Here is a 13201-nt window from a genome sequence, read left to right as displayed (position 1 = left end):
TTTTTTTTTTTTTTGCCATTTGTAGGGCCGCTTCTGCGACATGTGGAGGTTCCCAGGCTAGAGGTTGAATCGGAGCTGTAGCCGCCGGCCTACACCAGAGCCACAGCAACTCGGGATCCGAGCTGTGTCTGTGACCTACACCACAGCTCACAGCAACACTGGATCTTAACCCACTGAGCAAGGCCAGGGATCAAACCCGAAACCTCATGGTTCCTAGTCGGATTTGTTAACAACTGAGCCATGATGGGAACTCCAGAAATATTTTTTTTGAATAAATATGTGCATAGTTTGACTTGGATTGGTATTTTGTTGAGTTCTTCAAGCATCTCCTTCCTAACAGCCTCCAAGGCCTGGGTGGACGAGTCAAGGGGAGCAAACTGGAGAGGGAAACTTTATAAAAGACAGAGTGACTGAGGCAGATTTTAAACATTATTAAAAAGCACAAATAAGGAGTTCCCGTCATGGCACAGCAGAAAAGAATCCAACTAGGAACCATGAGGCTGTGGGTTCGATCCCTGGCGTTGCTCAGTGGGTTAAGGATCCAGTGTTGCTGTGAGCTGTGGTGTAGATGGCAGATGCAGCTTGGATCCCACGTTGCCGTGGCTGTGGCATAGGCCGGTAGTTACAGGTCCAATTAGACCCCTAGCCTGGGAACCTCCATAATCCATGAGTGTGGCTGTAAAAAGAAAAAGGACCAAAAAAGCCCCCACAAAACCCAAACAAAATAACAGAAAAAATCACAGCTGCCCCATCCAGCCCAATACCTGTCACAGAAAAGTTTGTTTGTTTAGTTTCCCCCCCAAAAAGAACAGTTCCAGGTAATTCCATTGCCACCACATTTGTGTAAGTTTTCACTGATCAGTGGTATTACTGAGTGGGAGCAACTTGGTAGCAGGGTCCAGGGGGCTATGAGGCCTGGTGGCTCTGCTCTGGCCAGAGCCCAGGCACCACTGACCGACCACTACCAACTGGGCTGGCATCTTCCTGCACTCACCTCTCCAATTTCTCCCACCAAACGGTAAGTGGCCTATGGGCACCCCTCTGAGAAATCCTTGGCTTCTGCTTGGATTGGCTGAGTGTGTGGCTTCTCCTGTGCCAGTCCCTATCCATGGGACAGGGAGCATTTAAGGCAAGTCTAACCAGATATAGTCAGGGATTACAAAGCAGAATGCCCCATCTTCTCTGTCTGGGGTCTGGGGTCAAAGATGGCTCATCTCCTTCATCCTAACCCACCCTCCAGGTGGTGAAAGGGATAGGATATGTGGGGAAAGAACAATGGGCCAGCCGGCTCCCCCCTCCAAATGCCACTTCTGCCTTAAAGCAGGGGAGGCCCTGGGCACTAGATGGACTTTGAGACCTGTGTTTCTGTTTTCTGTCCCAAGGTGGGGGGGAGGGGCAGCAGAAAGTTTCGTTTCATAACCCCTTGCCCTTCTGCCCAGAGCCAGGGGTGGAGAATGTAACCACCCTCCTCATCTGGGCTGGGCGGTTTGTGTGGCCATTTGCTTAGCCAGCCTGCAGTGCTAGGCCCCTGAAGTGCCCTCTTTCTCTCGTCCACCCTTTTCCAGGCCCAAGACCTGCTCAGGTTTAAAGCTGTTTTAAACCAAGTCAAAGAGCAAACAAGGTCCATTGGAAAATCGGAAGATTCCCAGCAGTTCTCACTAGTTCAGCATTCAGTGTCCCCTGTTTGCAAGCGCAGGGGGGTCGAGGAAGCTAAGAGGAGGGAGAATCCACTGTGGTGCTTGATGTGGTCCCCCGGGCCAGCTGGCTCCTCTGGAGAAGCTGAAATCACGGAGCGATGCTCAGATAGCTCTCTGCCTCCCCTCAAACACCTTCCAGGTCCCCACGACCCTGTTCTGCAGTGGGGAGAGCTGTAGGTTAGGGCCTATCCACCCTCTGGCTCATCCAGAGCTTCAGGATTCTCACGCCTGGATTCTTGTGCTTGTGCCATGTGCTACAGAGGAGAAGGGACCCTGGCCCCTCGCCCCGACCTCTGCCCTTTGCTCCTTAAAGAGGGCACCATACTGGTCCAGGAACTCTCGAATGGGCCCGGGCAGCTGGGGGACCTTCTCATAGGAGTCCAGGTGGCCTCTGACTGTCTTTCGACAGAAATGTTGGAGAGGGGTTGGCTCAACACCGGAGGGATCTTCTCGGCCCTGGAGTAGATGTAATAGGCTCTTGGACGGGCGCGGGGAGGGGGCTCCCAGGGAGAGGGTGAGCCGGCGGCTGTCAAGCACCTCGAAGGAGGCCAAGGAGGAGGGTTTAGTCCGAGGCGAGGAGAAAGAGGGGGCGCCGGAGGGGGGCAGATAGTGATGCATTGGCTTGAGTACGCAGTCGAATCGGGCACGGGCTGCGTGCTCCGGAGGTAACCCTGCAGCAAGAAACTGGCCACCTCGCACTGGACGTGCAGGTTCTTGATCCCAGACTGGGTCTTGACGCTGCGCGTAAGAAGTGGCGCTGGTTCGAGCTGTGGCGGATGAGAAAGGTGCTGGCGGGCTAGGCGCTGAGCAGCAGGTTCGCCTCGCTTCGGGTTACGGCGCTCCAGTAGAAGCCGCTCTCCTGCAGCTTGCGCACTGCGTTCACCACCAACTGGTACTTGCTCTTGGAGCTGAAGGTCTTGAGGCGCAGGCTGGTGTCCGGGGGCCGCTCATCCCAACCGCGGGAAACTTGTTGTTGGTGACCCGGGCTCAGGGAGCCAGTGTGGATCTGCGCGGTGGTGGCTGCAGCTGCTCGGAGGCCTCCTCACAGCGGATGCTACCTCATCCCGGGCGGGGCTAGCCCTAAACCAAAATCCCTGGCCTTCGGGCTGCGCCTTCTGTGGTCCCCAAGGCGCAGAGGTGGAGCTGCGGCCCGCGGTGGCCCTCTCCGGACCCAGAGGTCGGTGACCGTGAGATCCACAAAGAGGCCTTGTGCGCGCGCCCCTCAGGCTTTGCTGGCGGGCCCCGCACCACCCTCTGTGCGCCCCAGGGCCGGTCGGGCGGAGGTTGGGGCGAAGCGGCGGCAGGAGCTGGGCTGGAGTCTTGGCAGTGGCGGCGGTGGCAGAGGAGCTGGGAGTCCAAGTCGGAGCCCTGGCATTGCATCTTTAATGAGCTCTTGTGGTAGACAGCATTTCACACACGTCACAACTCAGTTGCTGGGGGAATTAAGCTTATCCTGTGGGGATCCACTGGTCGAGGACTCAAAGCTTGTGCCTGGTTTCCCCCAGACTTTGTCCCCCATTGCTCTTTTGCTTTGTATGCTTTCGCTGTAGTAAATCATAGCCATGAGTACAATGATATGCTGAATCCTATGAATCCTTCAAGCATATGGTCAAAACTGGGGGGTGGGGAGGAGGTCTTGGGGACCCTGACACTAAGCAATTCCTGAAGGTGTTCACTGGCAGCCTTAGGAATGGGCAAAGAAGGATTGCAAAGAAAAGAAAAAGGCACATCAGGGTAAAACTTTTAGAGGTTTGATGTTGGAGACCACTGAACTGCTGAACTCTGCAGAAGGCAAACTTGGTGCACCTGCAAAAGCACAACAGACTAAGGAATGCTTAGGATGGCAAAGCCAGATAAGCATATTTGCTAATGCACAGTTCTAAGGTACAGGGTCTCCTTCAAAGACAAGATAAGGGAGCTATGCATAAGCAGCTGCACTATGTCCTATGGATAGGCACTTCCTTGCTGGTAGTTTCCTTTGTTATTCACTAGGAGATATTTTTGTCACTGCCTATGCCTGATTTTGCTAGCTAACCTACATACATCGCCTTCCTTAATAAATTAGTGTGTGCTAAAACCTAGGAGTCTTTGTTCTGTGGAATAGAGTGCCTCCTGGTCCCCCACTTTCTAAATGTAAGAGTCTTGTGTGTTTTGCTATACCACGCTGTCCCTCTTTCAGGGTCTCCTGTTGCCCTGCAGCACTGGATGTGGCAGTTTTACTTTACGAATTGCTATCTGAGATTATGCATATAAAAGGGAGAGGTACACAAATACTAAATCTCAGGATGTATTCATTTACATCAATAGTACAACTGCCCTTGGCTTCACACTTGGGGTTTTCTTTTGCCTTAAAATGTATGCTTCAATATTTTGATACTGTTGCATTCTCTATATCACCACATTTCACTCATCCTTATATTCATCACACTCTTTAAACTAGACCTCAATATAGTAGATGAGTTAAGTAGCTTTTCATAAGGAAACAGGATCATTACCAAAAACAACTCTTTTTTTTTTGGTCTTTTTCGGTCCGTACCAGAAGCATATGGAGGTTTCCAGGCTAGGGGTCTAATTGGAGCTGTAGCCGCTGGCCTTTGCCAGAGTCACAGCAATGCTGGGTCCGAGCCACGTCTGCAACCTACACCACAGTTCACAGGACCTCACGGCAATGCTGGATCCTTAACCTACTGAGAGAGGGCAGGGATCGAACTTGAGTCCTCATGGATGTTAGACGGGTTTGCTAACAGCTAAGCCATGACAGAAACTCCTAAAACAACATGTTTTGAATCCTATTTTGCTGCCTTGGCAAGTGGCATATAGAATGGTGGTCATAACTTTTTTTTTTTTTTTTGGTCTTTTTGTCTTTTAGGGCCACACCCATGGCATATGGAGGTTCCCAGGCTAGGAGTCCAATTGGAACTGTAGCCGATGGCCTACTCCAGAGGCACAGCAACTCGGGATCCGAGCCATGTCTGCAACCTACACCACAGCTCATGGCAACATTGGATCCTTAACCCACTGAGCAAGGCAAGGGATCGAACCCCAGGGATGCTAGCTGGGTTCACTAACTGCTGAGCCACAATGGGAACTCCCATAACTTCTTGAACAGTGCCTAACATTGCCTAAACACTAAGCAAAAATTTTAGTTGTATTTCATTAGAAATCTGTTCACATCCAGCTTTGGTTTTTACATCTTACTAAGTTTTTCTTCATGTGATTTTATGTCTGTGGGTATGTATGTGTGTATATATATATTATCATGTCACATGTATCACGATTATTGATGTACCTGGTTATTTTAGTTTTTATTTTTAGTTTTTTGTCTTTTATGTCTTTTTCAAAATAAACAAACCTGCAATTTCATGCTAAAATTTTGTCTGAATCCTATATGATTAAAAGGACATACTCTCTATTTAGTGTACATAGTTAAAGTGTAAGCCTGCAGGCTGATTCACAAAAGCTTGAGGTAAGTTGAGACTGAGACCTACTACAGAGAAAAGCTAATTTAGTACTGTGCTAGAGCCAGTAACTTCAGGTCAATTTTTTCTCAGTTTCTAGACATCTGGATAACCCCCCCCCCAAAAAAAAGCTCTGAAATGTCTTTCTGCTTACACTAGGAGGTGTGTGAGACTTGCAAATTCATTTCCAACATAAAAACTATGTCACTTTATGATGATTTCTGGAGGAATAAAGATGCTGCCTGGTTTTTCCAACATTTTTTCTTATATTATTCCTTGCTCTGATCTATGTCTTCCAGCCTGAGCACTTGTTATCCTCCCAAACCTTAAATAAAGTTAGAAAAGTAGTCTGAGGAATAGGAAAACACAAAGGTTTTCTTGACATACAAAACTAAGAGTTGAGGGAGGTCCTGCTGTGGCTCAGTGGTAACGAACCCAGCTAGTATACATGAGGATTCAGGTTCAATCCCTGGTCTCACCCAGTGGGTTAAGGATCCAGTTGTTTCTGTGAGCTCTGGTGTAAGTTTCAGAGGCGGCTTGTATTTGGCATTGCTGTGGCTGTGGCATAGGCCGCCAGCTGCAGCTTCAATTCTATCCCTAACCTGGGAAATTCCATATGCCATGGGTGTGGCCCTAAAAACCAGAAAACAAAAAAAAGCCAGAGTTGAAATAAGACTAATCAATGTATTGCAGAATCTTCTGAGATGTCTGTAAAGCAAATAAATTTACATATGAGATTTGTTCTACAATTGGGGGAATCCACTTATGTAATTGCTTTTGTTTTTTAAGTTAGTATAATTCAGGGAGTTTCCATTGAGGCTCAGTGGTTGTCGAACCCGACTAGCATCCATGAGGACTCCTGTTTGATCCCTGGCCTCGCTCAGTGGGTTAAGGATCGTGCATTGCCGTGAGCTGTCGCAGACCTGGCTCAGATCTGGCATTGCTGTGGCTGTGGCATAGGCCAGTGGGTACAGCACTGATTGGATCCCTAGCCCGGGAACTTTCGTATGCTGCGGGTTCGGCCCTAAAAAGACAAAAAAAAAAAAAAAAAAAAAAAGAACAAAAAAATTAAATTAGTATAATTCAAGATAAGTAGATCACATACTAGAGTTTCTTTAGTTTTGTCTTTTCTTTTTCCTTTTTCACTATTTCCAAGTTATATTTACCCCTCTCCTTTTGGAAAAAAAATCTCATAAACATATGCAGGAAAAGATTTACATTAGGATGTGGTAAAAGCAGGAGTTTCATTAGCAGTTTTATGAACTTTTCCTGGGAGACTACAGACCTCTGATGTTGCTATACTAGAATTTATGGTAACAAAATAGGAATCAAATACCTTACCTGAGGCTTTGAATTACGTTATTAATGTGGAAGGCTAGTAAAAGTGAAAAGTCAGGAGTTAGTGGCTTAGCAGTTAAGGATTCCATATGGTCACTGCTGTGGCTCAGGTTCCGTTACTGGCATGGAAACTAATGCATGCCATGGGTGTGGGCAAAAAAAAAAAAAAAAAAAAAAAAATGTGAAAGCTCATTCATTTCCTCAAAGTTTGAGGAATCTTTTGTGGGACATAAAAATTTTCCTTGTTCAATGAAGTTTTACTGAAAAAACTTTGCTGGATGGGAGGTTTTCTGTAGATCACCTGAAGTTTGTTTAGTGAATTAACTGAACCCAAGGTCGGGTGGGGGGGCGGGTCATCAGAACCTCCAGTCTGTAGCCTGGGCTTGTGACTGATGTCAGTGGTGGAAGGCAGTTTTGTGGGACTGAATTAACCTTTGGCATCTGATTCTGTTTCTGAGCAAATGGTATCAGAGTTGGGTTGAATTGTAGGACACCCAGCTAGTGTTGGAGAATTGCTCCATGATGTGAGGAACCCTCCTACCCCCTCCCTCCCCTCATATTGGTAATTGAATCCAGAACCTTTAAACTCCTAATGAATTGATCATATAATTAATTTAGAGGATGATCATTAGTGGCTGTAATAGCACAAAAAGACAGGTGCCACTTGATTTAATCAAAGCTCTGGATTGAACTAGTAAGTTGCAGAAGAAAATTTAGAGGATAGAAAAAGATTTAAATATCACCATAGGGATCAATCTGTAGAACTAGTCTGTGAGAAAACAGCCTGGTTGCTTAAACAAATAAATACCAGGGTTGGGGTGGAGGAAGGAGAGGGACAAGAAAGCTACTAGATAAAAGATTAAAAGACATATTAACCAAATTGTATTTAGATCCTGATTCAAACAGAGATTGTTAAAAAAAAAAAAATCAATCAGGGAGTTCCTGTTGTGCTGCAGAGGAAATTAATCCGACTAGGAACCATGAGGTTGTGGGTTTGATCCCTAGCCTCGATCAGTGGGTTAAGGATTTGGCGTTGCTGTGAGCTGTGATGTAGGTTGCAGATGCAGCTGGGATCCTGAGTTGGTGTGGCTCTTGCTCAGGCTGTTGGCTACAACTCCGATTTGACCCCTAGCCCAGAAACCTCCATATGCTGCAGGTTCGGCTTTAAAAAAAAAAAAAAGAAAGAAACTGGCGTCTTTGATTATGATAATAATATTATGGTCTTGTTAAAAAGGAAGTCCTTGGAGTTCCCGTCATGGTGCAGCAGAAACGAATCTGACTAGGAACCATGCGGTTGCAGGTTTGATTCCTGGCCTCGCTCAGTGTGTTGAGGATCCGGCGTTGCTGTGAGCTGTGGTGTAGGTCGAAGACAAGGCTTGGATCTGGCATTGCTGTGGCTGTGGCATAGGCCGGCAGCTGTAGCTCCAATTCGACCCCTAGCCTGGGAGCCTCCATATGCCGCCACTACGGCCCTAAAAAGACCAAAAAAAAAAAAAAAAAAAAGTCCTCATCTTTCAAAGGCACACATTGAAATATTTATAAATGGTATAATTAAAAATATAGAATACTGTTATTCCAACTTCTCCAACCTGAAGATAGAAATGTATTAATGCAGCAATACTTTCCCCCTTAGCTTTACTGCGATATAATTAACATATAATATTGTAGGAGTTTAAGTTATACAGTGTGATTATTTCATCCATATATAAATAACATTTATATTGGCTAATATATCCTTCACCTCACATTTTACCTTTTTTTTGTGTGTGGGCGGTAGTGATGAGGACTTTTAAGATTTAGTCTCTTAGCAACTTTCAAGTGTACAATACACTATGTCAACTACTGTCACCATGCTGCACATTAGATTCCCAGAGTTTATTTGTCATATATCTGGCAGTTTGTACACTTTAACCAACATATCCCCATTTCCCCCAACCCCAGCCCTGGCAGCTACCAATCTACTGTTTCTATGAATTTTGACTTTTTAAGATTCCATATATAAGTGAGATCATACAGGATTTGTCTTTCTCTGTCTCAGTTATTTCACCTATCCCTGTTGTCATAAATGGCAGGATTTCTTCTTTTTAGTTGTTGAATAATATCTCATTTTATATATATGTATATATATACATATATATAAAATCATTTTCTGTATGCATTCATCTTTGATGGACATTTAGGTTGTTTCCATATTTTTGGTAATTGTAAATAATGTTGCCATGAATATGAGGGTGCAGGTATATCTATGACATAGTGATTTCATTTCCTTTGCATATATACCCAGAAGTGGGGGATTGCTGGATCAGAAGGCAGCTTTGTTTTTAATTTTTTTTTTTTTTTTATCTTTTTGTCTTTTCTAGGGCCACATTTGCAGCATATGGAGGTTCCCAGGCTAGGGGTCTAATCAGAGCTATAGCTGCCAGCCTATGCCAGAGTCACATCAACGCTGGACCTGAGCCGCATCTTCGACCTACACCACAGCTGACGGCAACGCTGGATCCTTAACCTACTGAGCGAGGCCAGGGATCAAACCCACAACCTCACGGTTCCTAGTCAGATTCGCTAACCACTGAGTCATGACAGGAACACCTATTTTTTTAAATATTTTGAGTAACTTTCATACTGTTTTCCCTAATACAGCCGTTCTTTCCACTGCAGAGCAGTGCGTAGAGGAGCCATGCAGAAGACTAGGGTTCAGGTCAAGTTGAACTGTAGATCAGCTGTCCCAATACCCTGGGGATGATCTTTCGAATGAGAGTGAAGACTGGATTGGTAAACTACGAGTGGCGCATGTCTGACGCACTAATCAAAGGCATTACCATGACTCTATTACTATCACTGGAGCACTTAAACTTCCTCCTGACTGGTCCCTCTTGCACTTCCATGCTTATCCACTCCTCAGGATAGTCTCAAAACAGTGGCCAGAGTAATCTTTTAAAAATATAAACCACATAATTTTACTTTTCTCCTTAACACTTTCCAATGGCTTTCCACCTCACCTAGAATAAAATCCAAAGGCTTTACCTTGGTCTCATGCTCCCTTTATGACTCTCTGCCTCTGCCATGCCATTCTATCCCCATTGGTTTTCCTGCTGTTCCTCTAACATTTCAGGCTTTCTTCAAGTTCAGGGCCTTTACATGTGCTTGTTCCCTGTGTCTGAAATTGCCCTTCCACACAACAGCATGACTCTTCTTTTACATCCTTAAGATTTTTCTTAAGTGTCACATTCTCCACGAGGCTTTCCCGAGGACTTCCAGGGCCACATTATCTACAGTTTCAGCACCCTCTTTACTTACTTCCTATCCCCTTTCTGCTTTATTTTTTCTTTAGCTAATCTCATACACATTTTACTTAAATTGCTTCACATATTATTAGTTTCTCTCACCAAGCTGCCTGAGGTCAGAGCTTTGCTTGCTCTCTTCTCTGCAATGAGCCTGGTTATAATAGGTGATTTCTTAGGAATTACTCATTAGATACATAAAATTAATACCTGCAAGTTGCCCCCCCCAGTTTATTCAAACCTGTTTGTCACCTTATCAATAAGGCCTTTCCTGAATATCCCATATAAAGCAGCACCTTTCCCCCTACATACACACACAGAGACCATTACCATACCTCCTTGCTCTCCTTTTTCAAAAAATCTCATTTAGCACCATTCAAGTTACCATATAATTGTGTATTTATTCTCTCTTCCCTTCCCTGGGGATTCTAATTTCCACGAAGCCTGGGGCTGTATCCTCAGGGCCTTAGAACAACTTGACTCTTGGCAGGCAGTAGCTATTTCTTGGGTGAATTAATGAACTAATTCTATCTGGTAATATACCCTTCACGATCACAAACTGTAATGGTGGCTATGAGCTTCCAGTACAATCTAGAGAAGCTCTCCAGTAAGCGTTCTAAACTCCTTTAACTCCAATGCCCCGTCAAAGAAAGACCATGCTCCTTATAGAGAACTGCAAAAACATTTGTTGCCCATTTCATTTCCACCCTTAAAACTTAAGAATTGACAGCTCAGGCGAACGCAGCGAATAAAAATATTTAGCAAATTATTTTGTAAATTGTCTGGCGTTCACCAAACTTAACGTATTTACTTGACTCACTACCGCCGTCCACAAAGGGAGAACAAGTTAGTTCCTAGTAGGCAGGGCAGGCCCCACCCGGCCAGGATCTGCGCCTTCCCACCCGCGGGGCTCAGGATTGGTCTAGGCTCTGCAGTCAAAGCCGGGGTCAGGCAGCGGCGCGCGCGGGCGGGGTCGTCCCCGTGAGGCGTGTGGGCGGAGCGAGGCGGGGCAGCCCGCGCGTCCTCCCGCCCACGGAGCTCAGGATTGGCCAAGGCTTGGCAGGCACCGCCCTGGTCGGGCAGCCGCTGGCGCATGGGAGGGGCCGTCCCGTGAGGCGCGTGGGGCAGGCGGGGCCGGACAGGGTTGGGACTGGGCTTGGGGTTGGGGCCGGGGATGCAGCAGCAGGGCGGACCTGTGGGGTTTGAGCCGTGGCGGAGGGATGGCCAATGTGCGGGTGGCCGTGAGGGTCCGGCCCCTCAGCAAAAGGTGAGTCTGGGCGGGAGGGAGAGCCTGAGGCGTCAAAAGAGCTGAGTCGAGATTGAGGAACCCGCCTCTCTCTCAAGAGATTCTGGCGCGGCGAGATCAGACACAAAGTGGTCCAAGGGGCCAGCGTCCGGAAACTGTAAAGCCTGGCAGGACCAGGCCTCGCTTGGGTTGAGTTTTCGATTACTGCCCGGCGGGTAGTGGTGAGTGAATGGTCTCAGGGTGGTCTGCCCTGTCTGCGTCCCTGGAGTCCTGCCAGCAGGGGTTTTGAGGGACCGCGGCCCAAGTCTTGGTGATGCACGAATTGGGCCTTTTTCTCTGGGTTTGCTGAGAAGGGCTGGCAAAATGTCTCTTGGCGCGTGAGGGAGCCGCGGTCTCCTGTCTCTTCTCGGTGGCTCTGGAGTATCTGTGAGGACTGAGGCAGAGTTGTGTGTGTTCCTGCCTGCCCAGGGGTTTCTCTGTGAAGCTGTGGAGGAAGGCATGAAAGGGAAAGAGGCTCAGAGGGGTCGTGATTTCATTCTGTGCCCAAAAGAAGATCTACGACTAGAGGGAAGTCGTTTTAACCCTCATTGTAGCCAGTGCCCGGTTCCTCATGGCTGAATGTGACCCTGCACTTCTCAGCTGTTAAGGCATCCACTGCGCGGACACACAATTTCTTTCCCTTTTCACTGATTTTCCTCTGATAGGTTTGGAAATTCAGGGAGGGCTTCTCAGAAGGGTTGGCGTTTGAAGCTAGTAGCTTTTTAAAGAGCTAATAGAGTTTGCTGACAGGTGCAGAAGATGTAAAGAGCACAATACTGAGATCTAAGGACTTAGGCTGTTAGGAAACAAGAGTTTCGGTTGAGAGGGTGTGTGGAGGGAGGTGAGTGGTAGGAGATAAAGCTGACAATGTGTTTTGGGACCAGAAAGCACATATTGGAACCATTTGGGAGGTTTAAAATTTTCCAGGACATAAGTTGGCTGGAAAATTGGGCCGAAGGGTCAAATCAGGCATAATCTCCCATAACAGAATTTGGTACTAGCAGGGATTATGTTTGTCCTGATTGGTGGTGATTGGCTTTGAAAAGTCATGGAATTGACAGAATAATGAGGAAAGCAATGAAATGAGGGAAAGGAGCAAAAACTGAAAAGAAAGAAGGAAAATACAAAAGAGGTACAATGAAGAAGGCAGGAAAGCAAGCACGTGTCTGAACTGCTGTGTTTAATATTGGTGCATGGTTTATGACATCTGGTTTCAGCCTTACAGATGTAGTGGCTCAGGGTCGGTGGGTTTTCGTGGGTACAGCTGCCACTCTCAAGATAGCCTCTAGCTGATCCTCTTCTTGTGAAACTGTTCTTCTGGGTCCTCAGGATAACAATACTGACCACTCCTAACAGTAAGTTCTCAGTTCCTTGGAAACTAGGAATTAATAATAGCATGGATTAGTTTAAGAAAATGCTGTTGAAATTAAGTTATTTGCAGCCACATGGAGAATAACATATTAAACAAAAGAGGAGGGAAAAGAGGGGCACAGAAGTTATTTACTTTTAGCTCAGGTTAGGAGCCTTGACCCTTCAGCAGGGAGTCGAAGGTCAAGACTGCAGATAGCCAGGTGTAAGCAGTTATTAGCAGGCTGCTGCTTCAGGAGCAGATGATGTCAATAAACCCCAGCCAAGAAGTTGGGACCACTCCTATCTCCTCACAGAATCATATACAGATGCAGCTACGTTTCAGGGTTTGTTAACTTCCACCGTCTTTGCTGAAGCTCACTGGAGCATACAGAATCTACTGATTATGTGGTTTGTCCCAACCTTCAAACAAGTCATCGGTACAGACTCAGTTAACAAAGTCATTGGCTCTCATGTGGTACCTGGGAAGAAATCTTAGAGATTATGTGGTCTAAGCTTCCATTTTTTTTGTTCTTCTAAATGAGAAAAGGTCTTATTTAAGATCTAAAAGTAGGTAGAGCAATGAAATGAGGGAAAGGAAGATTCCATTTACTAGACCAAGCTGCTCCTTCCTGAGATTAGAGAAAAGTTGCACTTCTTTCTCAAATGTCTATTTGCTCAGAGGACACAACAGACCATTGGTAAAATGATAATTATGGGAAATGGATTTAGTGCCTTCCCTTTTACCTCCCAGTTGTTTTCCATGATCAGAAAGTCCGTGTCTCATTAAAAGAT

The 13201-nt window shown here is 46.3% G+C and overlaps 1 protein-coding gene and 1 pseudogene across 16 annotated transcripts in view; one reads left to right on the top strand and one right to left on the bottom strand.

The window, feature by feature from the left end:
- Positions 1 to 1816: 1816 nt before the first annotated feature.
- On the bottom strand, positions 1817 to 3077 carry LOC100624548 (suppressor of cytokine signaling 3-like; annotated as a pseudogene).
- Positions 3078 to 10886: 7809 nt separating this feature from the next.
- The window catches only part of STARD9 (StAR related lipid transfer domain containing 9), a 151585-nt gene continuing 149270 nt past the window's right edge, over positions 10887 to 13201 (top strand). For all 16 annotated transcript variants that reach the window (XR_014812775.1, XR_014812769.1, XM_084972630.1 and 13 more), the window contains exon 1: positions 10887 to 11041. Coding sequence is in view for 13 of the 16 variants with exons in the window: in XM_084972630.1 (XP_084828756.1) it covers positions 10995 to 11041 (47 nt within the window). In the remaining 3 variants the exon portion in view is untranslated. The remainder of the gene's footprint in view (positions 11042 to 13201) is intronic.

This window comes from Sus scrofa, chromosome 1, assembly GCF_054392235.1.
Source record: "Sus scrofa isolate SSC_HxYL_T2T_F1_AM1 chromosome 1, Sscrofa_HxYL_maternal_Yorkshire_Landrace_v2.0, whole genome shotgun sequence".
NCBI classification, from domain to species: domain Eukaryota; kingdom Metazoa; phylum Chordata; class Mammalia; order Artiodactyla; family Suidae; genus Sus; species Sus scrofa.
This window is presented reverse-complemented; position numbering and strand designations above follow the sequence as displayed.